The sequence below is a fragment of the Bubalus bubalis genome, chromosome 19, assembly GCF_019923935.1.
Source record: "Bubalus bubalis isolate 160015118507 breed Murrah chromosome 19, NDDB_SH_1, whole genome shotgun sequence".
In the NCBI taxonomy this organism is placed as follows: Eukaryota; Metazoa; Chordata; class Mammalia; order Artiodactyla; family Bovidae; genus Bubalus; species Bubalus bubalis.
In genome coordinates, this window is record NC_059175.1 from 42,033,862 (window position 1) to 42,058,931 (window position 25,070).

At 38.8% G+C, this 25,070-nt stretch overlaps 1 protein-coding gene across 2 annotated transcripts in view; it reads right to left on the reverse strand.

Moving 5' to 3' along the window:
* The window catches only part of CDH6 (cadherin 6), a 154,999-nt gene that overhangs the window by 8,342 nt on the left and 121,587 nt on the right, over positions 1-25,070 (reverse strand). For both annotated transcript variants that reach the window (XM_006067800.4, XM_044932728.2), the window contains exons 4-11: positions 24,310-24,429; positions 21,198-21,365; positions 17,465-17,652; positions 15,052-15,305; positions 8,316-8,452; positions 4,890-5,011; positions 3,713-3,830; positions 3,330-3,581 (exon numbers count right to left, since the gene is read on the reverse strand). In XM_006067800.4, the coding sequence (XP_006067862.1) occupies positions 3,330-3,581; positions 3,713-3,830; positions 4,890-5,011; positions 8,316-8,452; positions 15,052-15,305; positions 17,465-17,652; positions 21,198-21,365; positions 24,310-24,429 (1,359 nt within the window). The remainder of the gene's footprint in view (positions 1-3,329; positions 3,582-3,712; positions 3,831-4,889; positions 5,012-8,315; positions 8,453-15,051; positions 15,306-17,464; positions 17,653-21,197; positions 21,366-24,309; positions 24,430-25,070) is intronic.

Below are 25,070 nucleotides of genomic sequence, written 5' to 3' on the forward strand. Positions count from 1 at the left end.
ACCAAGGAAGTCCCTTGTGTCATAGGAGATAGTAAAAGTGGCTCAGTTGTGTCCAACTCTTTGTGACCCCATGGACCATACAGTCCATGGAATTCTCCAGGCCAGAATACTGGAGTGGGCAGCCTTTTCCTTCTCCAGAGAGTCTTCCCAACCCAGGGACTGAACCCAGGTCTCCTGCATTGCATTGCAGGTGGATTCTTTACCAGCTGAGCTACAAGGGAAGCCCAAGAATACTGGAGTGGGTAGCCTATCCCTTCTCCAGAGGATCTTCCCAACGCAGGAATTGAATCGGGATTTCCTGCATTGCAGGTGGATTCTTTACCAACTGAGCTAAGGGGAAGTCCCTTAATCTACCTTTTATGCTAGTTTCCAGTGTGACACAGATTTGCAAAACAGAGGGCTGTAAGTAAGGCCATTCTTTAGAATAGAGAATAGAATCAAGCTAACTGTCTCTCAGAGAAATAAATTCTGACAGACAGAGGTTCATTCCACCATTTAAGGCAAGATAGCAGGCATTTATCACTTCCTAATTCTTCCCTAGCTTAAGTTGCCTGTATCTTGTCTTTTAGTCCTATGCACACCTGAAAGTGCAATTGTCTAGAAGACAGAGGGCATGTTCAGTCATTCAAAGGCATTTGTGCACGGCCTAATTCTCCTACTGCCACAATTGCCTGTCTTTTCTTACTGGCCCAATGCACATCTAACAGAATTTCTTGAGAGCATAATCATCTAAAAGGAAGGTCTTTTTTTCAAAGCTAACTTTTATAAACTGAAGGTATGACTTCTAAGCACTTGGAATAAAAACACTCTGAGAAACTAATGTGCTGTCTTCCCAGTAACTGACCCTTTCCTTTTCTCTACCGCCTTAAGGCCAGAGGACCACAGTGAAATTTTGGGGCTGGAGTACTTGGACCAATTTGTGTTCAACTCCCATCATAAAACTAGAAGGTAGCAAGGTATATGAGATGAGCAGATCTAGATTCAATTAAACAATCTGACCTTTCTAAGTCAGTTTCTTTCTCTGTAAAAGAGAAGCAATAACATGGTGCCCAATGCAAAAGTTATGCCAACTCGAAAGCACCAAAGAGGCACAAGATGTAGTTGTTTTTACTGCTCTATTGACAAAAACAACAGATGCCACATGATCCACTTTCTTGACGGCAGATTTCCTCCTATGTCAACGCCGCTTTCTTCCTCTTACAGGCTCCCAGATTTGTTCAATCATCTCATTTTTAGTTCAAGCTCTCTTTCAGTGTGGAAGTTGCACTGCATTCTATAAGCTTGTAAAGAAAGTAGAGTACAGTGTGGAAGCACCACGGCTTGGGGGGCAAAAACCTGGGTTTGGAACTTGGTTCTATCACCTGTTAGCTGTGTGACTTAGCTTCACATCCTGGAACCTCAGCTTTCATATGTAAGATGCAGATAAATATAGACCAGATGGTTCTGAGGATTAAGTGAGAAAAACATTTGTAAAGCCTCCTGTCCAGTGTCTAGCCTATGATGTGAGTCTAATAAAGGTTAGATCCCATTTTCTCCTTTTTAATTAGGTACAGAATTACAAAGAGACTAGACAAGATGTGGGAAACACGGAGGCAAATTAGGAGTAATGAGGAGATGGCAAATTCATTGGAGGAAGGAGATGAAAAAAGAGGTCGTAGGGAGCTGGTTAGAAGGAAAATAAGAGGGTGGAGAAAGTGGGTAGATGATGAGAGAAGGGAAGTGTGACCTCTATGAGATGAAGACCAGCTCTTTCTCCATAGACCAGGGATCCGTGGAATTCTAGTTGATACAGCCTCCAGACTTAGCCCTTCTAAAAATACCCTCTTTTACCAGGGGGGATGGTGGGGGGAAGGGATAGTTAGGGAGTTTGAGATCGACATGTACACACTGATAAATTTAAAATGGATAACCAACAAGGACCTGTATAACACAGGGACCTGTGCTCAGTGTTATGTGGTAGCCTGAACGGGAGGGGATTTTGAGGGAGAATGGGTATGTGTAGAGCTGAGTCCCTTTGCTGTTCCCCTGAAACTATCACAACATTGTTAATCAGTTATACCCCAATACAAAATAAAAAGTAAAAATAAATAAATTTAAAAACCTCTTTTTTTTAAACCAAAAAAGAATATTCGTATCTTTCTCTTGGAAAACAACATTTACAGACTCACACCATTAGAACACTGTTTTGTCTTTGCAAACTGTCAGTTTTTATTTATCCTCATATCTTAAAATACTTCCTCCAACTCTTAGTTGACGAAGAGAATCACAGTTCTGTAGCCAGGTTTCAAGGCTCTGTGATAATTAGCAGAGTCAACCTGGGATATGAAACTCTTGAGCAGGGATCCCTAGGCGTTCTCTTCTTGGAGAAATGGAAGTCTTCCTTCCCTCTTCTCAAAGTCACTACATTGCCATTAAAAAAAAATGACTCCCTGGTCTGCCTCTGTGAAATCCAGGTTAACTCTGACTTACTTTCCCCCCCATGGTGTAGGCAAGTTTTACAAATTTTAACTTTTATTTTTTGAAGGGGTGCATTAGCTAATATTTGATCTCTTATTTCATAACAATCAAGGGACTTTTGAGCATTCCGAGCTCAACTTGTGTGCTTAATTAGTTGGTTGGGGATAAAAACTTTTCCTTCAAATCACTGTTAGACGTTTGATTACACTCATTTCTTTTAGATCCCAGATTTATTTCCTTAGTCACAGAAGTTATTTATTGAGAGTCTGAGAAATAATAGACATTGTGTATGTGGTAATCAGAGAGCAATGCTAAGAAGGTAGTTATTCAAGTGGGTAGATCCAAGCAAGTTTGCTGAGTTCAAGAAAATTCACCACTATTTATTTTTCTGTATGAGAGAAAAAAAGTCATTGCATTTCTCTTTCTAGTTTCTCATTGATCTTTAAACTTTACCTTGATGGAAATGGCCTTCACCATATATACTCCACACCCAACAAATTTTGTTCTTTGAAAACTGAATGTTCGCCAGGTTACATATTAAACAACAAATGAAATGGAAAGGGTGTATTTATATTGCCCTCAAATCCCCCTGCAACTCATTCCCAGCCTGATAGACAAGAGATTCTTTTGGTGGAATGACTCCCTCAGTGGGGAAAGACATGGGCAAGTTTCACAACTGTTCATTCTCCAAAGCCATTTTTCAAGCAAAAACTAGTTCATGGGTGAACACACATAAGATTCGCAGCACATAACTCGACTCACCTAGATCAGGCTGTATGCCTTAATGGGGGAGGCGGATAGATCTAGAGAGCCACAGTAACAGGGTGTGCCCCTCAGCATGGGGAGATAGGATGCAGGGAGAAGCAGTTTACCTAGTAGGGTCACGATGCACAGAAGGATGGCAATCAGAGCCCCCGTGCTCAGTCCCGTGGGGTGGACGAGGGCCTCCGCATGGCAGGACTGCATGTTCCCTTGGTGGTCACATGCACAGACCCGGACAGTCACTGTCCCAGTGCTGCTTTGGACTGGGTAGTCGTTGTCTGATATGACCACAGGCAGGAGATAGGTGCTCATCTCGTGTCTGTTATAGCCATTTTTCCGAGTAAAGATTCCCGCCGTGTTGTCTGGAACCGGAAAGCAAAGTGGTGAATGGAAGCCGAAATCATGTTATGTATGGGATCAATTCTGATGAGACTAGATAGATATAGATACAGACATAAATATATAGACAGACAGACAGCTTGGGCTCATTTACCTTTGTTGTCTTGAATGGTAAAGTTTGAGCCACTGGCTGCTTCGGGGGCCAAAGAGAACGAGAATTGGTGCCCGCTGTAAGGGTCATCCTTGTCAATGGCGCGTAGGGTCTGAATCAACTAAAATTAAAACCATAAAGCTGTTATCAGGTTTTACTAACTCAAAAGAGTTTCTTACAGCTTTGCAGTAAATTGCTTAACTCAATGATATCTAATTTTAATTTTACAATGATAGCCTCTAGAAAACTTACAATGAATCCACCCTAGGCGGAGAACTGATTGGCTGGAAATAGAGCAAGGGACAGCCCTACAACAGTATTTATTGCAGCAAATCTAAATTCATCTGTTGAAACCAATAGTACCCTCTTCCTTGTGACAACCAGAAATGTCCCCAGATATTGCCAAATGTCCCTGGCAGGGGTGGGAGGGGCAGGGTGGGTGTGTGGGGCAAAATCACCTGGGTTGAGAAACATAGCCTTAGAGTGATAACAAGCTTAAAATATCACAGCGATATATGACAACATTGCAACTTAAGTAAAAGGAGGCACTCTTTGGACAGCTTGCTTAGAAATGCAAGCTTGGCATATACATAAGCAATCGACTTGCTAAAGAGCTAGTTTGAATATAAAACCCACAACTTCAGAGTCCCATTTTAACATGTATTTTAATAGTGCACTTCTATTTTGACAAACTAACATAATTTTTATATCACTGGCAGAAAAGACTGATTTCAGGTGGGGACAAATGTGTAAAACAGTAAAACATTCATGAATTTGTATTACTTGTACAGATGGGCAATGTAAATAAATGAAACTATGAATTATAGGCAATTGTAAAATATGTTGTAGCTAGTACTTTTCAGTATATATTGTAATTAAAAGTATCTGCTCACCAATAAAGATTTTTCCAATAATGCAATGACTGATATATTTTCATGAAAACTTAAGACTAATTTGGGATCAGCATCAGTCTGTGAGACTAACAAACTTCCTGTTTTTAAAAACTGTTTGTTCTCTTATGCAAGTTAAACATTCATCATGGTTCTTATTTATAGTATTAATTTTTTGGCATTTATTTCATAGATAATTCAAAACTTGCCTTCAGCTCTGTGTATCATCTGAATTATTAGAAGATCTAAATTTGTCTGAGTTAATTAATTTGCTTTCTTATGAAACTCACCTGATCTGCTTTTGCTTTTTCACAGACAAAGGTTTCATAGAATTCAGCAAATTCTGGGGGGTTGTCATTGACATCTAGGACTTTAATATATAGAGGTACTCGGCTGCTCTGCTTTGGATTATCTGCAAAATGCCCAAAAGAAAGGAACAGGCATTTATATGTTGATGGGTGATCCCATTTAGATGATGGTTACTCACTCCTTTCTCATTCATACATAGTTTCCCCAAGGCTCCTGTGAGTACCACAGGGCATTATGTATCATCATAGACACAGAAAAGTAGAATTCGATTCTTTGGTACTTCTGGACGAGGATACACCTGAAGGAAATATATAGGGGCAAAGCTACCTTTATGTACAGTCAGTGCTGTGCTGTGCTTAGTCACTTAGTTGTATATGACTTTCTGTGACCCCATGGACTGGAGCCCACCAGGCTCCTCTGTCCAAGGGGATTCTCCAGGCAAGAGTATTGGAGTGGGTTACCATGCCTTCCTCCAGGGGATCTTCCCAACCCAGGGATTGAACCCAGATCTCCCACATTGCAGGTGGATTCTTTACCATCTGAGCCCTCAGGGAAGCCCCAAAATACTGTAGTGGGTAGCCTATCCCTTCTTCAGGGGATCTTCCCGACCCAGGAATCGAACCGGATTCTCCTACATTGCAGGCAGATTCTTGGGCTACTAGGGAAGCCCATACAGTGCAATCATATAATAAATCCCAGATTAACAGAAAATAAAGAAGAGCTATCCAGAAAAGGAATTTTAGAGGCAGATTTTAAAGGAAGCCAGGGAAATAGGCTTTTCTGTGGACAGAAGGAAAAAAGAATGGGACAATAATGATTGTGAATGGTCTTAGTTTTTTAGTTTGAGAGCTAGACATTGTGCTAAACACTTTGTTATATTATTTTATTTAATCCTTATAAACTTCTGAGATAGATATAATTATTGCCCCCATATTATAGATGAGGAAACTCATTATATTATAGATGACGCATTGAGGAGTTAGGTAATTTGTCCACATTCACAGAGAAATTAATAATAAAGAGTGGATCCTAGATTCAAACTTGGGTCTGTCTGACCACAAAACTGAGGCTGTTCATCCCATATAATGAAAGAGCCTAATCAGTGTTTGAAGACCTGCAGTAAATGGAGTGTTTTTGCTGTCATCTCTGATAATCTCCTGGGAAGTATGGAAGATAGATTCCTGTTCTAAGAGTCAGGGGCTGGAGTCTCTCACCTCAGGTCTTTTCATTCATTCACTCATATGTCTATTTGTTTGTTCTCATCATAAATATTTAGTGGGCATCTAGTACTAACTTGTGCCAGCCACTATTTGGGGTTCTGGGACACATTGGGACTATAACAAAGATCCTGCTTCCTGGAGCTTTGTTCTAAAGGAGGAAGGCAAACTGTAAACACATAAATATATAATGTGCCAGATGGCAAATGCTATGGAGAAATTAAACAGGTAAAAGGGACCGGAGAGAGACGGAGATGCAGCTTTGTGTGGGATGACGAGGACTGGCTTCTCTGATGAGATGCCATTTGCATAGAGACATGAATGAAGAGATGGGTTAAGCCATGTGAGTGTTTCTGGCTCTCGAGGTCAAGGAAATGGCAAGTACAGTGGCCTGGAGTGAGAGAGAGCTGGTTTAATACAAGCTTGACTCTTAGCATAAAAGGTACTGAAAAAGTTTGGACAATAAGATTCTTAGGTTCCTTTGCATCTAAAATACTGCTCACATTATTCTTCCAAAGTCAGAGCTTCAAAGGTGAGTTTTAAAAGGCCTTTATCACTAGTATTTTCAAATATATCATAGAAAAAGTAAACATTAAAAACAAATTTTTAGGTGCAAAGGTTAAAACACACTTAAGATGACTACCTCAGTAAAAAATAAAATTTCATGATGTTATAAAAATGATCCTTTTTAACCGGGAAATAATTGTGTAATTTTAATGCTTTAAGTATGCTCTGTCATTGGTATCCATAGTAGTCCCTCCACATAAATTCTGAAGATCAAATTCTTACCTAACAAATGAAAAATTCTTACCACTACACAAAAGCAATGTTTCATTTTGTCCACATTGGTTACTTATTATTCTACTCAATATCTTTCAGCCACTTCAAATTGCATGAGTTATACTGACAAAGAATATTACTGTATTAAACCATTTGATATGGACCATTTTACACTAGATACCTGAGCCAAAATCATTTGAACTTCTAAAAACAAAAGCTAAAAAATGAGCTATAACTTAGATGTCTATTTTTAAACATTTAAATGCTATCTTAAAAATCCTCTTTCTTTAATTTACTTAAGTCTACACATTGTGTATATATTACACAGGTTTCACTGTGTATAATTATTTGCAGTATCCCTTTGGCTGTGTTTTTCTTTGCCTTACATTTAATGGAGACTGTGATAAAATTCATTCTAAATACTCTGTGGATTACTTGGTGGTTAGTATTGCTCACTTTGGTGTTCCATGGAAAAGTAAAAATTTATATCTCTTAATTCTGTAACAGGGCTTCCCTGATAGCTCAGCTGGTAAAGAATCCGACTGCGATTCAGGAGATCCTGGTTCGATTCCTGGGTTGGGAAGATCCCCTGGAGAAGGGAAAGGTTACCCACTCCAGTATTCTGGCCTGGAGAATTCCACGGACTGTATAGTCCATGGGGTCGCAAAGAGTTGGACATGACTGAGCGACTCAAAAAAAAAAAAAAATTCTGTAACAATTTTGAAACAGACATTCTACAGAAAGCTAAGAGGTGAATAGCCAAAAGATTTCTATACGAAGTCCTCCTTGATAAATATTAATTAATAAATATTGTGTTGGTATATATTAATTGAAAAAGTGCAATGAAAGCTTATATATAGCAATTCTTTTTAAAAATGCACATAGTGAGAGCTAACTGACAGAAGGTTGACAAATATTTGTTGTCTAAATTCATCATTTTCTTTCTTCTCGTATAATTATGTTGCTAAAATAATACTGGGTATGTTGCTGAAATTAAAAGAACTATTTCTAAGCAATGCCTACATTGTAGGTTATGCTTGATCCCCACTCCCCCACTACTGACACACACATACAGTGTCTAACCGGGAGCCCATTTCTTTCAGCAGCTTGTGTGACACTCTGATTTACAAGCATTTTGGAATCAAATCCAACATGTACCTAGACTGAAAGATGCATTCCCGTTTTATTGTTCCCAAATTACAGAACTTCCACAGTTGCCTTTGCATTTATGATTGAACCAATGTGTGTTTAGAAGAAACATTTAGTACAAATCATTACAGGGCTCTCTCCTTCAATATGTATTGAGCAGGATCATCAATACGCAGTGACGAGTTCCAGCCAGGCTTCACCAGCCCTTGCTGAGATGCTCTCTGTGGATTGGGGATGGTAGTGGAGAAAGGGTGGACTCACTGATCTCTGTTGCTATCACTGTAATGTTGTGCCACAGCAGTGTTTCTCGGTCAAGAAGTTTCGATGTAAAGATTGAACCATTTCCAGAATCGATGTTGAATATTCTGTCCATATCTGTGTGTCGATCGACAGAATACCTGAAAATGCAGAGTAGAATTTAGGAAGGTTTTCTTTGTATTTGTTATTTTTACATCCTAAAACTATTCCAGAATATCGGTTACATGAAATTTTTTGTACCTTTAGTGCATATTTGAAAATCTATAACTTAACACTGATGCTTGAACTATGGTGTTGGAGAAGGCTCTTGAGAGTCCCTTGGAATGCAAGGAGATCAAACCAGTCCATCCTAAAGGAAATCAATCCTGAATATTCACTGGAAGGACTGATGCTGAAGCTGAAACTCCAATACTTTGGCCACCGGATGCGAAGAACTGACTCATTGGAAAAGACCCTGATGCTGGGAAAGATTGAAGGCAGGAGGAAAAGAGGATGACAGAGGATGAGATGCTTGGATGGCATCACCAACTCAATGGACATGAATTTAAGCAAGCTCCGGGAGTTGGTGATGGACAGGGAAGCCTGGTGTGCTGCAGTCCATGGGATCGCAAAGAGTCAGACACAACTGAGTGACTGAACTGAACTGAACTGAACATTAAGGAAGATATTCTGAGAAATTACTGCTTTACAGTTGAGGTCTTAATAGAACCCACTAGACAAGTTGTATGATTTTTGAGTATCATCACCAAATTTTTTTTAACGTAATTTGGATCAAGTTTATATATTAATTGTTATGTTTTAACTTTTTAGATCTTTAGAACTTTAACATGTGTGTGTGCATAAGTAGGATTATTGGCTATTTTTCTATTACTCATTTTTATTTTAAAAATCATTTTGTTGAAAAAGCAAAAGATGGTAAATGTACCTGAGGTTAGTGAGGCTGGAGAGGGAGTTAGGAGATAGGCTTGGAAAGAGATTCACAGTTGGGACTGTAGAGGGATGGGCTGGCCATGAGAATGAGTTGGAATTTATTTGAACTTGATGTAGATCTTCCAATGGATTTTATGCAGAGGAGTGTCACTGTCCAACTCATGCTTAATAAAGATCACTGGCTGAATTAGGAGAATGGTTGGATGGTGATATTACAAATGATAGGCATGAAGAAGAGGATTTGGGGAAGATCAGTTTTGACATGTTGAGGCTGAGGTGCCTTAGGAAAGTCCAGGAAGCTCAAGATAAACATTTGGACTGACAATCTGGATTTTCTAGTCAATTGTCTAAGAAGAGAAGAGGGAAAAATGCGAGGAACTGAGTTGCTTAAAGGACGAACAGGAACAGAGACCCACAGGGACTAGAACAGTGCCTAGAGCAGAGTAAGAATTTGATACATATTTAAAAAGGAGTGTTTGGAGAATTCAAGGAAAACCAAGAGGTGTTTTAGAAACCAAAAAAGGACAGTCTTCAACACTGAAATTCATGGAAGAGGAGTAGACTTTGAGAAATGCTATCTTCTTTATAAATTTATCACTAGCTTCTGGAATAGCCATAAGTAAGAGGAAAATATATAATACACCCTGTTTTATAGAGGATTCCTAAAGAGAAAACTCAGAAGAAAGTTGATATGTGAAGGCTATTTCAGGTGCATTCTCAAAATGTACATCATGATAGGAGATTTTAAGATGTCAGCTCAGTAGAAATATATTTTAAGTAAATGTCTTACCTAGTCATACATATGTGGAATTATTATGCATTTAAAAAAAAATTTGTTACTAACTTGTAAATAGTGTACTATATTCTAAGATTCTATTTCAATTATTTTGTTTTAAAGTACTACTAGTGAATAATAATAAACAATATATGTTATCCTAATAAAATCTCTTTTCATCATCTAGCAGATGTCTGAAAAATAGATATTCAATTATTGTAGGGTATTTAAACCGGATTTTAAAGAGAATTAATGAAGTTCACAATGGATACATATATATCAAGCTGGAATTTTAGTTTCAGTTTATATAAATCTAGATTTATAAGATTATATAAATTATAAGATTATATAAATCTTATTATCAAAAGTATTGAAACAGATGAAAGAGCTATTGTTTTGTCATTTATGTCATGAATCAACATTTATTAAGAATTTAATCAATTGCAATGAACTTGTTTGATCACCTTTCTTCATTTTTAATTTGAGGATGACAAATATTTATAGGACATTATTACCAAAAAGGAAATCTCAGTATTCATAGCCTTTGTAAGGAATTTAATTATTTTCTACAAATATATATTTTTCTTTCATGAAAAATGTCAAGCTTAAGACATGCTGCTTATTGCTTTTATAAGCTCTAACAGTTATACACAGCAGAAATCTTTTCTTGTTCTGTGTCTTTCCTTCCTGCTATGGTTTTAAGTTTTACAAGTAATCATATTTTCCAATCAAGCTTTGAAATAAAGGGTGAGGAAGTTTTAGTTGAAGGTGGCTTTTCATTTTATTTATTTACTTGTTTAATTTTTTTGGCCAGGCATGTGGCATGTAAGATCTTAGTTCCCCAACCAGGGATCAAACCCATGATCCCTGCAGTAGAAGTATAGAGTCTTAACCATTGAACTGCCAGGGAAGTCCTAAAGGTGGCTTTTGATTTTAAAGAGAGAGGACTATTTAGGAAATATCATAATTCTGTATTATTTTCTTTCCTTAATTGGGGGACTTAAAAATCATTAGAAGACCTAAAATGTCTACGTTGTTTAGGAAAGTGACTCCCTTGAGTCACACAAAGCCTCATTTGTTTGTTGTTTTTCTTTCCAAAGTAATTTCTACTTATATTCAGAAATTTACTGTCAGTTGTATTAATTGTCATAATAACTGGTAAGGAAAAAGGTAATCAATTCTTCATGATTAAAGTGTATCATTCTGCTAGGCACCTCCTTTTTTCCCCTCGAACTTTATTGTATTCTGTGATTCAATAATTTGTCTTATGTATCCTGAAGGGAGCTTTGTGGGTCAGGAAAAGACGATGTATTTGCATGTAAAATTTTCAGAATAAGTATTCAGAGTGACATTTTATGACTTCCGTGTAAATCAAAGGACACGTGATATAAAGTTGTTGAAAGAAAATTATTTTATGTGACTAAAGAAGTAAAGCGGAGAAGGCAATGGCACCCCACTCCAGTACTCTTGCCTGGAAAATCCCATGAACAGAGGAGCCTGGTAGGCTGCAGTCCGTGGGGTCGTGAAGAGTCGGATACGACTGAGCGACTTCACTTTCACTTTTCACTTTCATGCATTGGAGAAGGAAATGGCAACCCACTCTAGTACTAGTTATTGCCTGGAGACTCTGAGGGACAGGGGAGCCTGGTGGGCTGCTGTCCACTGGGTCGCGCAGAGTCCGACACAACTGAAGTGATTTAGCAGCAGCAGCAGCAGCAGCAAAGAAGTAAAGATTTGTGCTAAAATAATGATAAATTAACATTTGGGAAAGAATTCTGTAGTAGTAATTATACACTTAAGATGGCATCTAACACTTAATTGTTCCATATTTATGTCTTGAATAACCAAAAACTATATATGGTTGTACTTTCTGAATATAAGAATCTGTTATAATTCTCCTATATAAGAAACCACTGGAACATACATCTATGTACCAATGTATCTATATATATTTTTATCTTTCAATCTATGTCCCTACATGAAATCCATATGTACCAAAGAAAGACTGGCAGAAAAAATCTTAAAATTAGTTAACAGCCAACCTAGCTTCTGACAAGCTAACTACTTCCTATAATGAAACAAATACAATGGGTAAAAGTGGTATGTGGTATAAAAGTAAAACAGATACAAAAATGCAGCCTAAATTCCCAGAAGACATTGTCTCTTTCATTAAAAATATTTTGACTGATCAAAGAGGTAATCAAAGTTCGTATTTATAAACTTCCAGCATTAGCACATTTAAATTGGTCTTGATATTGACTTACTAAGATTGTTTTCTTATGCAGTACACAAACTTTGAGTAAGAGCACGTTGTGAAAGTACTTAAGGTTATTCATGTTGTGTAAGCAAAGGCCATTGTTTAAATTCCTTGTTGCGTGTGTGCTACGTGCTGCGTACTAGGCTGCTTCACTTGTGTCCCACTCTTTGAGACCCCATGGACTGTAGCCCTCCGGGCTCCTCTGTTCATGGGATTCTCAAGGCAAGAATACTGGAGTGGGTTGCCATGCCTCCTCCAGGAGATCTTCTGACCCAGTGATTGAACCCATGTCTGGTATGTCTCCTGCATTGGCAGGTGGGTTCTTTACCACTAGCACTCCCCGAGAAGCCCATTTTCCTTATTAATAATGTTAAATGTATATGGAGGAGCCCTTGACCCATGAGCTCTCATGTGGCTACTCTGGGTTGCCCATCATGCAATTCAAGGAGATAGTCCAGTAGAATGATAAAACAAGAAAGTCTCTTTTCCCAAATATTTAAAATTATTCTCTGAAAATAAGCCAGGCATTTCTGTGTTTTAGTTGTGGGACTTGCCATGAGATTTCATTTGAACAAAGGGCTCAGTGGCTGAAAAGTTAGGAAACAACTGCCTTAGAACCTCAAAGTCTTTCATCTGCCAAAAAAATATTCTTCACGCAACAACCAATGCGATCCATTTAGAGAGTAGTTTTGGATTAGTTAAGTCTGCTCAAAGCTTGCCAGTGGCTTCTTACCTCAATCAGAATAAAATACAGTGGTTACTGCTGCTACTGCTGCTGCTAAGTCACTTCAGTCGTGTCCGACTCTGTGCAACCCCATAGACAGCAGCACAGCAGGCTCCCCCGTCCCTGGGATTCTCCAGGCAAGAACACTGGAGTGGATTGCCATTTCCTTCTCCAATGCATGAAAGTAAAAAGTGAAAGTGAAGTTGCTCAGTCGTGTCCGACTCTTCAGGACCCCATGGACTCTAGCCTACCAGGCTCCTCCATCCATGGGATTTTCCAGGCAAGAGTACTGGAGTGGGTTGCCATTTCCTTCTAGGGCCCACAAATCCCAGTAGGACCTGCCTCGCTCACCACCTACCGAACTTCTGTTGCCTGATACCTGATACCGTAATTTCTCTTCATCTGTGACTGCTCTCAGCTTGGCCAGCCTCTCCTCCCATATGCCAGGCAAGCTTTGATATCAGATCCTCCCCTTGCTTTTCACTCTTCTTGGCACCTTCTTCCCCAAGATATTAGTGTGGTTCATCCCTTCCTTTCATTCAAAGCTTTACTCAAATGATTTCCAGCAAGGCCAGGCCTGATTGCACTATCTAAGATAGTATCCAGATGCCCTTTGTGTTCTTTCTTTTGGCCATGCCACACAGCATGGGGGATCTTAGTTCCCTGACCAGGGATTGAACCCAAGCCCACTGCATTGGAAGCGTGGAGTCTTAACCACTGGACTGCCAGGGAAATCCCACCCTTTGTTTTCTCTGTCTTATTTTGCTGCTTACACTTTAGTGTCACCTGACATATCACAGGGCATCCCTGGTGGCTCAAACAGTAAAAAATCTGCCTGCAATTCAGGAGACCCAGGTTCAGTCCCTGGGTTGGGAAGATACCCTGGAGAAGGGATTGGCAACCCACTCCAGTATTCTTGCCTGGAGAATTCCATAGACAGAGGAGCCTGATGGGCTACAGTTGGACATGACTGAGCAACTAACATTGTCACATATTTATTGTTTGCTTATTTCTGTCTTCCCCAGTTAGAATGCAAGCTCCCTGCAATCAGGACTGGGTACTATTCTCGCTCATATCCCTAGTGCCTGGAACAAGCCTGGCACATGGCAAGTGCCCTGAGCAGAAATTTTTGGACTCACTGGCACAACTTCTCAGTCTGCTTACTTTCTTCATGGGGAATAATAGACACAATACTATTCTGGTTTAGCTCTTTTCTCAGCGAGTCAACTAAGCTATGGGTAAAGGCTTGAAGCTGTGGACTCCAGTGCTTTTGTGATAAGATTCTAGCATACTTAAGCAATGATGGTCTCAAAGAGCCATGAGGCTTTCTTACAATGTACTTTACAGTGAAGGTGTACAGGGAAAATAGAGCTTGCTTACTTGGTATATATTTGGACTCAACTCTATTAATTTCCCCATGATTTCCCAGACATATATCATGAAACTGTGCTTGTTTTTATCCATGTCTGCAAAAGAAAAAAAATTACGCATCCAAATGGAGCATAATTCTGCCTGTAAGTGTTATATGGTAGGTTCTTCCACACTTGAAAAACAGACTTTCAAGCCTAGTGCCTTTTTTGTTAAAAGTGCTTCCTCCACCAACTTTGACAAATCTAAGACCTGAGAAGAAATCCCAGCCCATTCAACTGCATTACCTTGTACCACTCCCATATAAGCAATAAACTCCTTACAGCTCATTTTATGCCTTCCTCCCAAATTAAAAATATAATTTTGGGGGCTGACTGAAGGCATACGGATCTTAGTTCCCCAACCAGAGATCGAACCCATTCCCTCTGCAGTGGGAGGGCAGAATCTTAGCCACTGAACCACCAGGGCAATCCCCAAATGTTGAGTTTTTAAGGTTTATTTAGTTGCTAAAATAATATTTTATATTGTGCAAGAAGTGTAAAGGTAGTAAAAGTACTTTAAAGTAGTTTTTAAAGGAAGATACAACTAATTGGAAAAAAGGATTCATCCTTTCCAATTTGCAAGTGAATATTTGAATTTAAATCAACAAACTTATGGAAGAGACATGTCACAGAAGTGTGCTTACTTGACAGGGTTCCTGGCAGCATCTGGGTCTTGGGCTGTGACCGAGCCTATTGTCGTATTTATCTGAGCGTCTTCCCTTATTTGCAGGATGTAGGCCAGTTTGCTGAAGACAGGGGGCTCATCTACATCTTCCACCATAATTCTCACTGTGGCTGAATCTTTGAATGGACCCAGGTAGAGAAAGCGGGGTTCAACATGAGGATTGGAGGCTTCCACTTTGAGGGTGTACACTTTCTTCTTTTCAAAGTCCAAGAGCTTGTGGGAAATGAGGGGAGGAAGAAATGACATATTTAAAGCAGTCAAGACACAGAAAGTCAAGACATGAGCCATTTTTAATGCAAACCACTGATAAATGAATGTGATCATATTGCTTTGAGACATTACTACACAGCATAATGTTGGGAAAAGACATGGGAGTTCAGATGCCACCAATCCTGATGAAATTGTGGGCAGAAATCATGCACCAGGAATGAAAGTTTATGATAGGCAGGAGAGGGCACCTATAAGCAGGAGAGAACCTAAAGAGGCCCCTTTTATAAAAGTCCTTATATCTGACTATCAGAAGCCACACCAGGGGCAGGTTGGCAAATACGTAGAAGAGCGTTCTGTGTCAGATGTTATCACATTTGGCTTTATTTGAACAGTCACTGAGTGTTTAAAATTTGTCAAAGAGCTTTCCTGGTGGTCCAGTGGTTAAGACTGTGCTTCCAACGTAGGGGGCATGTGTTCGATCCCTGGTGGAGGAACTAAGATCAGAGCTAGGATGGAGAGCTGCTGGTTTGCAGCCTAATTTTCTATTCCTTGTTTAGATAAAATAGATTAAAATTTGTTTTTTGTTTTTGGCATGAGGTGTTAAAATATTCCAAGTGATATCCAGATAAGGGCATCTGGCTAATTACTTGCCAAAGAAAGCAATGATCATTGTTGTCAGAGGTCTGTAGGAGAAGTTATCTCTGCTTCTGGAGACATAGTGAACCCAAATGCTTATTGCTGACTTTTAGTTTTAGATGATAATATGACAAGGCTCACTAGAAACACAATTAATCAAGATGTTAGTGAATGTGATTTAGTCGGCTAGGCAAAATTTCAGCATGAATCTGATAAGGCACCAAGAAAATTAAAAAGGTTAATGCACACTAATGGGCTTCCTAATTATATTATAGTATAAAACATTGATCTGAATGTCACTGAAACATGTTTTATTGTGTTTCCAGATATTAAGACATACAATCCAAAGCTTAAGAGGAAAATTTTTCTTCTTGTTTACATCCACCTATGCTTATATTTACCAGCAAATAAAACATTACACCAAAGGAGAGAGAAAATATGACACAATACACGACAAAAGTGAACTCATTAAACACAGTAACCAAAATTAATATTATTTTTAGCTTTGAAGCACACAGTTTATTGATTTTTAATTTTTGCCACTTTTTCATATACTGCTCCATGACAATTTTGTGGGTAAATAAGTACATAGGGGACAAATAAGAATTCAGAACATAAAGTTTTCGTGTGCATGTTCCAAAGTAGTGATTACATAGGAGAAAAATAGGAATTCAGAATATAAAATCTTAATTATTGCATTTCAAAAAGTAGCTAAAGAGCTTGCAGGAAATTTTGTTACTTTATTTTTGTGGTCTTTCTATATCTTCTCTCTTTAATTCAAACCATTTCTGTCACTGCTTGTATTACTCCTTTCCTTCAAAGCATGTAGTGGAATTTGTAGTTCTATGTGTTTCTTTGTTCATTTGCTTTCTTGCCCATAAGAGCGGTTCCATGAGAGCAGAGACCATATTGTTGAATGTACTATTGCATCTCCAACATTCAAATGGTGTCTGGCACTGTTTTAAAATTTATTCTTCAGTTATACTATTTATTCATGTATTTTTATGTGTTTCATTTGTTTATGCTATTTACTTAGGAACTTTTAAATACAAATTCATTAAAAAGTATAGAATTAATGAATGCATAAGATTATTGAGAACCCCTGAAAGCCAACCAAAGAACTCTTACTGTAATTAGACTAGGTCTTTAAAAAAATTGGGCAGCCCAGTGATGCTAGTGGTAAAGAACCCATCAGTCAACGCAGGTGATGTAAGAGACATGGGTTCAGTCACTGGGTTGGGAAGATTCTCTGGAGATGGGAATGGCAACCTACTCCAGTATTCTTGCCTGGAAAATCCCATGGACAGAGGAGCCTGGTGGGCTACAGTCCATGGGGTCACAAAGAGTAGGACATGACTGAAGCATCTTAGCATGTGTGCAATGCAGGCAACACTCTTACTCTTAAAAAAATTAATAAGCAAGACTTGAGAGGAATGTTCATGTGAGATGTAATTGCCCCCAGTTACTTGGGGACCAGAGAAAAATAAATGCTTTCATTTGCATAGTATTTTTAAGAAATGCATTACCTTTTTGACGGTTATAATCCCTTCCTGAGTTTCCTGATCGGTGATGACATCAAACATGTCCAGCCCCTCTCCCTCTGTAATGCTGTACTCGATTTCAGCATTTTCTCCCACGTCGGCATCGCTGGCTTTGATCCTGCCAATTGGTGTGCCCGGTGGAGAAGATTCAGGGGTTTTAAACTGATATGTACCTATTAATTACCAGACAGATATAAGTCAAACACAGACTAATTACACCCCATCATAATAAAAACAAAACCCATTTTCTAGCAGTTTGTTCAGATAGTACCATGGATGCAGGCAGATTTGTGCTTTCCTTAAAATAATTAATGGTGCCCTTGTCTCTTTAATGTTTTTACTTTCATGGTTGTTAAGAATATTTCTTCTATTTCATGACTTGTCTCTTGGAAAAGGGAAAACACTTCTTGTCCTGAAAGTAGGCTTCCAAGTTTATGGTGTGATTGTGAGAAAGCCTGAACTGTTAGAGGAGGGTGCAGTAATCTAGCAGAAAGAATAGAAAAGAATTTAACCTGAACTGTGACTTTAAGCCAGTTACTAGGTATTCTTTGAGAATTTTTTCTGTCATTGCTAATAGTAACTGAAGGTGAAAATAAGTTACAGCACTTCAGAGAATGTATCCAAGTAGAGATGAGATTCCTTCACTCATATGTGGAGCTGGTTTAGTTGCAGTTAAGGATATAGATAAATACACTGAGGAATAAAGCTCTGAAATTTTTGTAGGTTTGACTGATTTTTTTCCTTTAAATATTAGCGTCTTTTTTATACATGGATCTCTCCCATTCTTGTATTTATACTACTAATTAAAAACTTTATTATATAGACATACACTTCTTACATCTTCATGTTGGAAAATTAGTCAAAGGAGACTACTTGTGAGTTTCAATTCAGGTATGCCAGGCTAGCAGGTCCTTAGCACCACCCCTCCACCCCAAAACAGCAAAAACAAAAGTTATTCTACTCTCACACATTACATTTTACCCACCATTTACACAAATTGCCTTGGAAAGAAAATTTACACTATGACACTACTAAAGCGTGAAAGTCGCTCAGTCGTTTCGACTCTTTGTGACCCCATGGACTATACAGTCCATGGAATTCTCCAGGCCAGAATACTGGAGTGGGTAGCCTTTCCCTTCTCCAGAGGATCTTCCCAACCCAGGGGTCAAACCCAGGTCTCCCACATTGCAAGCAGATTCTTTACCAACTGAGCTATCAGGGAACCCACTAAAGTATAATACTTTAATAATATTTAATTCACTAAGTATTGAGGTCATTCTTGATAAGATGATAAAAGAGGCCAGTTTTATCATGAGGGAAATGGAAGTGTACTTGGGTACCTCCAATCCCTTCCTGTATTCTCCTATCCCTCACCTTGGGACATTATGCAGAAATGAGCACAGTTTATTCTCTGAGAGAGTGCAGAGGGAGAAGTCCCCTGGTAACAAGGTATGGGTAAATCCTCCTGCTAGCCTTCCCCAAGCCATCCCCACATAGAAAAGAGGTTTTGGGAGAAAGTGTTGGTGATCTTGATTTTTTCATGTCAGGCTCCTGAATGGATGTTTTAGGGTTCATAAAAACTTTCTTCTGCCCATTAAATCAGAAGTCAGTTAGCTATTCTGTTTTTGCATTTAGCTAAAAGGAGATCCAACCAGTCCATTCTAAAGGAGATCAGTCCTGGATGTTCTTTGGAAGGAATGATGCTAAAGCTGAAACTCCAGTACTTTGGCCACCTCATGCAAAGAGTTGACTCATTGGAAAAGACTCTGATGCTGGGAGGGATTGGGGGCAGGAGGAGAAGGGGACGACAGAGGATGAGATGGCTGGATGGCATCACTGACTTGATGGACGTGAGTTTGAGTGAACTCCGGGAGTTGGTGATGGACAGGGAGGCCTGGCGTGCTGCAATTCATGGGCTTGCAAAGAGTCACACATGACTGAGCGACTGAACTGAACTGAACTATGATTAAATACTTGAAAAAAGTAGATGGTATGGAGATTCCTTAAAAAACTAGGAATAAAACCACCATATGACCCAGCAATCCCATTTGTAGGCATATACCCTGGGGAAACCAAAATTGAAATAGACACGTCTATCCCATTGTTCATTGCAGCACTATTTACAACAGCTAGAACATGGAAGCAACCTAGATGTCCATCGACAGATGAATGGATAAAGAAGCTGTGGTACATATACACAATGGGATATTACTCAGCCATAAAAAGGAACACATTTGAGTCAGTTCTAATGAGGTGGATGAACCTAGAACCTGTTATACAGAGTGAAGTAAGTCAGAAAGAGAAAGATAAAGATTGTATTCTAACGCATATATATAGAATCTAGAAAAATGGTACTGAAGAATTTATTTACAGGGCAGCAATGGAGAAACAGACATAGAAAATTGACTTCTGGACAAGGAGAAGGGAGGAGAGGGTGAGATGTATGGAAAGAGTAACATGGAAACTTACATTACCATATATAAAATAGATAGCCAATGGGAATTTGTTGTATGACTCAGGAAACTCAAACAGGGGTTCTGTATCGACGTAGAGGGGTGGGATGGGGAGGAAGATGGGAGGGAGATTCAAAAGGGAGGGGATATATGTATATCTATGACTGATTCATGTTGAGGTTTGATAGAAAACAAAATTCTGTAAAGCTATTATCCTTCAATAAAAAATAAATTTTTTTTTAAAAAGTAAAGAAAATGCAAGTATTTCTTGTTGATCCATGTGTATCTCCATTATAAAAGAAGCTCTTAATCAGTTGACTGGCTTTAAAAAAATGGCCACATTTGAGTAAGTAGGTTTTGTACTTAATGATGGGCAACTATTTTCTCCTAGAAGAAGGGATTCAGGTATTAAATAGTTTTCTCCAGTGGCTCAGACAGTAAAGAATCTGCCTGCAATGCAGGAGACCTGGATTCGATCCCTGGGTTGGGATGATCCCCTGGAGAAGGGGAGAGTACCCACTCCAGTATTCTGGACTGGAGAATTCCATGGACTGTGTAGTCCATGGGGTTGCAAAGATTCGGACATGACTTTCACTTATGGTCAGAAAGGAATTTTGATGTTGGAAGAAAAATGACATGAAAACCAGTACTTACTGAGGTCTAAAGAGAAAAGGTCAAGTGTATTGCTTTAAGAGTGGGCACTTATCTTCCTTCATCTTCCTTCTTATCTAATCATGATTGTTAAAAATTTTAGAAATGACTTTTGGTAACTCAGTTAACCATAATGTGGAAAACTATTTATGAGCACAAATGGTTTAAGTACATAGTTATTTCTACAGTTTTATTTTTAGAAACAGTAAAATGATAAATCCTCCCCTTGCAAAGACTTAAAGGAGATTATATGCCTGATTAAATTCACAAAATATACAGTTGATTTCTTCCTAACAAATAGCAGCATGCTTGTAAACATATGTTCTGCACAAGCATATTTATGTCTGTAGTAGTCTTATTAATAAAGAAAAATAAAACAATGATATTGCTTTTATAATAACAGACATATCAGACAACTGCTCAGCTAATTACTGATAAACGTTTACATCTACTGAGCATCAGTACTGTCAGCTCATTTTTAATAAATGTGCCAGTTCTTACTAAGTTCACTAACTTTGGCAATTAATAACAATAAAGAAAAAATAAATATCATTCTTAAAGTTACAGTTTTACAAAAGTTCCCTGAAGAAAGTCATTCAATCAAATGTTCCTACTCTGGGGAAACCGAGGAGGGTTGTCATTGACGTCAGTCAGCGTGATGTTCACCGTGGTAGTCCCAGATAATCCTCCCATCTGGCCGCCCATATCCTTGGCCTGAATCACCACTTGGTACTGTTCCCTGTTTTCTCGATCCATGTTGAGCAAGGCTGTCTTGATGATACCTGTGGGTATGAAATTCAGAAATGGAAAGGGATGTAGTAAAAATACTTTCCAAAATTATTTATTTATGCAAGCAAATATAGCTTGTCACCCACAATGTGCCTAACACTATACAGATGTCATGGGTGACCATAAAGATGATTGGTTATAGATGATCTTTGTACTGAAGGTACATACATGTACTGAAGGTAGATACATTAAAACATACACACACACACACTCATTCACCTATAATGCAAGAAGAATGAAAACGAATGTAAATTACATCCTTCAGTAGTGCAGACTGTAAGTTGTATAGCTGTTAAGTGTGATAAGATGACACAGCAAAACATAACTTGGCATGTGGCACAGTGGTATACCACTATGCCACAGTAGAATAAAAGACAATTAGGTGTATTATGAGGAAATTGTTAAGAAAGTCATGTATACTTGAAAAGACTTCCCTAATGGCTAGGCGGGTAAAGAATCTGCCTGCTGATGCATAAGACGTGGGTTCGATCCCTGGATGGGTAGTCCCACTGGAAGAGGAAGCAGCAACTCACTCTAGTATTCTTGCCTGGGAAATCCCAAGGACTGGGGAGTCTGGCGGCTGCAGTCCATCGGGTCAAGAAGAGCTGGGCATGACTGAGCATGCGTATGTATGTGTGTATATTAGCACTGATTCTTGAGTTTCACTTTACTGATTGGAATTGACTGACGCCTCATCAAATATACCCACCATAATGAATGTTCTGAGGATCTTCTAAACCACAGAACTACGGTCTTATGAAAACAGTATTGGTTCTCTCATAATAATCATCTTGTATGATCCTAGAGAATCTTTTCCCTAAAGCTGAGGCAAACTTTAGTTCAACAGGTCCTAGCAGTGACCAACACTCTTCAGCTAGATAAAGATTCTCTCTATTGTTAGGTAGTTATAAAATAATTAGTTTAAAGAACTTTAAAAATTTTGTCTACTTTCTGTGTAAGGCTTAGGCTTAAATTAACCACATTCTTTCAAAAATCACTGAAGTCTTTATAACCTTCTCTGGTGGCACATTCCAGTGCTTAATGACTAATGAGACTGAAAATATCTTTCTTTATTTTTAACAGAATACCTCAGACAACAGGTCAATTTTATTCCTATGGTGCTGGCTCCAGTGAAAGTGAAACTGCTTTCTAGTCTCCAAATAATAGTACTTCTCTATCTAAATACAGGAGATCACCTTAGCCTTTTGTCCTTCAGGTTGAATAATTCTAATTTTTCATCCTCATTGTCTCTAAACTCAACATTTTCTTTCTCCTTGGGAATCTTTCCGAGTTCATTGCACCTCTTACATTGATTTCCAACTAGATATAGTAACTTAGAAAGGTTTTGACATCCAAACAATAATGGAAGCTTGAAAATTGTGTAAAAGGAACTTGACTCTTAACATGATAGCAAAAATACATGTGGAATTTACTATACAGTACAAGTTCAGTTCAGTTCAGTTGCTTGGTCATGACTAACTCTTTGTGACCCCAAGGACTGCAGCACTCCAGGCCACCCGTGTCCATCACTAACTCCTGGAGCTTACTCAAACTCATGTCCATTGAGTCAGTGATGCCATCCAACCATCTCATTCTCTGCCATCCCCTTCTCCTCCCACCTTCAATCTTTCCCAGCATCAGGGTCTTTTCCAATGAGTCATTTCTTCACATCAAGTGGCCAAAGTATTGGAGTTTCAGCTTCAGCATCAGTCCTTCCAATGAATATTCAGGGCTGATTTCCTTTAGGATTGACTGGTTGGATCTCCTTGCAGTCCAAGAGACTCTCAAGAGTCTTCTCCAACACCACAGTTCAAAAGCATCAATTCTTCAGCACTCAGCTTTTGTTACAGTCCAACTCTCACATCCATACATGACTAATGGAAAAACCATAGCTTTGACTAGATGGACCTTTGTTGGTAAAATAATGTCTCTGCTTTATAATATGCTGTCTAAGTTGGTCATAGCTTTTCTTCCAAGGAGCAAGCATCTTTTAATTTCATGGCTGCAGTCACCATCTGCAGTGATTTTGGAGCCCAAGAATATAAAGTCTGTCACCGTTTCTGTTATTTTCCCATCTATTTGCCATGAAGTGACAGGACTGGATGCCATGATCTTAGTTTTCTAAATGTTGAGTTTTAAGCCAGTGTTACAATACAGTACAAGTCATATATATTAAAACACAATTCATCATAAATAGTATGCTACTTTGTGGAGAAAGTGCAGAAAACTGAGATGTGGAAAAAAGAGTTAAGGCAATCCATTTTTTTTTTTTTTAGGGCAGTATCAATTAAGATAAGCTAGACGATGTGATAACCAACAAAGTAAAATCTCAGTGGCTTAACAAAACTAAAGTGCTCTGGGTAGGCCAGAAAGAAAATCTGCTCATGATAACCTTTAGACATTCAGGCTGAAGACTCACTTGATACTGGTTTCCATCCATGATCACTGTGGCAAGTGAGAGGGAAAATGGTGGATTATGCACCAGGTCTAAAAGTTTTGCTTGGAAATGACTCATATGACTACCACATTTTATTGCCCCAAATAAATCACATGGCTACACCTAACTTTCCAGTAAGGTAGAGAGATGCAATCCTACTAAGTAACTAGAAAAAGAAGAATCAGAATATGTGCAAACAACCATCTTGGCTATCAAAAGGGGTTGGCCTTTTAGTTTTATCTCAAACTGGAGGAAATAATAAGGTAATGTGTAATTTTTCCAAATCTCCCTTGTATAAACACAGTATATGAAAGATCCATTGTCAGATTTCTTGATTAAAATGATTTGGATGTCATGTTTACAAATATGTCACTGGTGCTTGGAGATGAATCTAAGAAAATTCAATCACACTGATTGTTTTTATTAAAAGTTGCTAGCTCAGCTGAGCATGTCAATTAAAATTACGTATCTTAAAAAGAAGACGCAAGAGGAATTCTAACCTGTTTCTGATTCAACTGAAAAATAGGGCTGCCCCTGTAGGATGCTATAGACAACTTTAGCACTGTTCCCGTAGGTTGGATCATCAGCATCAGTTGCAGTGACTTGGACAACAAATGTGCCTGTAATGAAAGAAACATGAATTGAAAATAAATGAAGGGTTCATTATGGATCCTCGATACCCACACATTAGGAAAAAGCACAATCATACTTTAATACAAAACTATCATGGCAAGGGAGTGGAGAACCACAGTAGGATGCTGGGCTAAAAAAACCTTGGATTTCTTATTCTGAAGGAATGTGAGCAACATTCATAAATATTGAAAGGATTAAATTGGGCTTCCCAGGTGACTCAGTGGTAAAGAATCCACCTGCAATTCAGGAGACATAGGTTCGATATCTGGGTTGGGATCATTCCTCAGAGAAGGAAATGGCAACCCGCTCCAGTATTCTTGCCTAGGAAATCCCATGGACAGAGAAGACTGGCAGGCTACAGTTCATGGGACTGCAAAAGAATTGGATATGGTTGCTCAGCTGGTAAAGAATCTGCTTGCAATGCAGGAGACCTGGGTTTGATCCCTGGGTTGGGATGATCCCCTGGAGAAGGGAATGGCTACCCATCTGCTGTATTCTTTCCTGGAGAATTCCTATGAACAGAAGAGCCTGGTGGGCTACAGTCCATGAGGTCGCAAAGAGTCAGACATGACTGAGCGACATTCACTTCCCATTAGTGACTAAAAACAACAAGAATTAAATTAAAGGG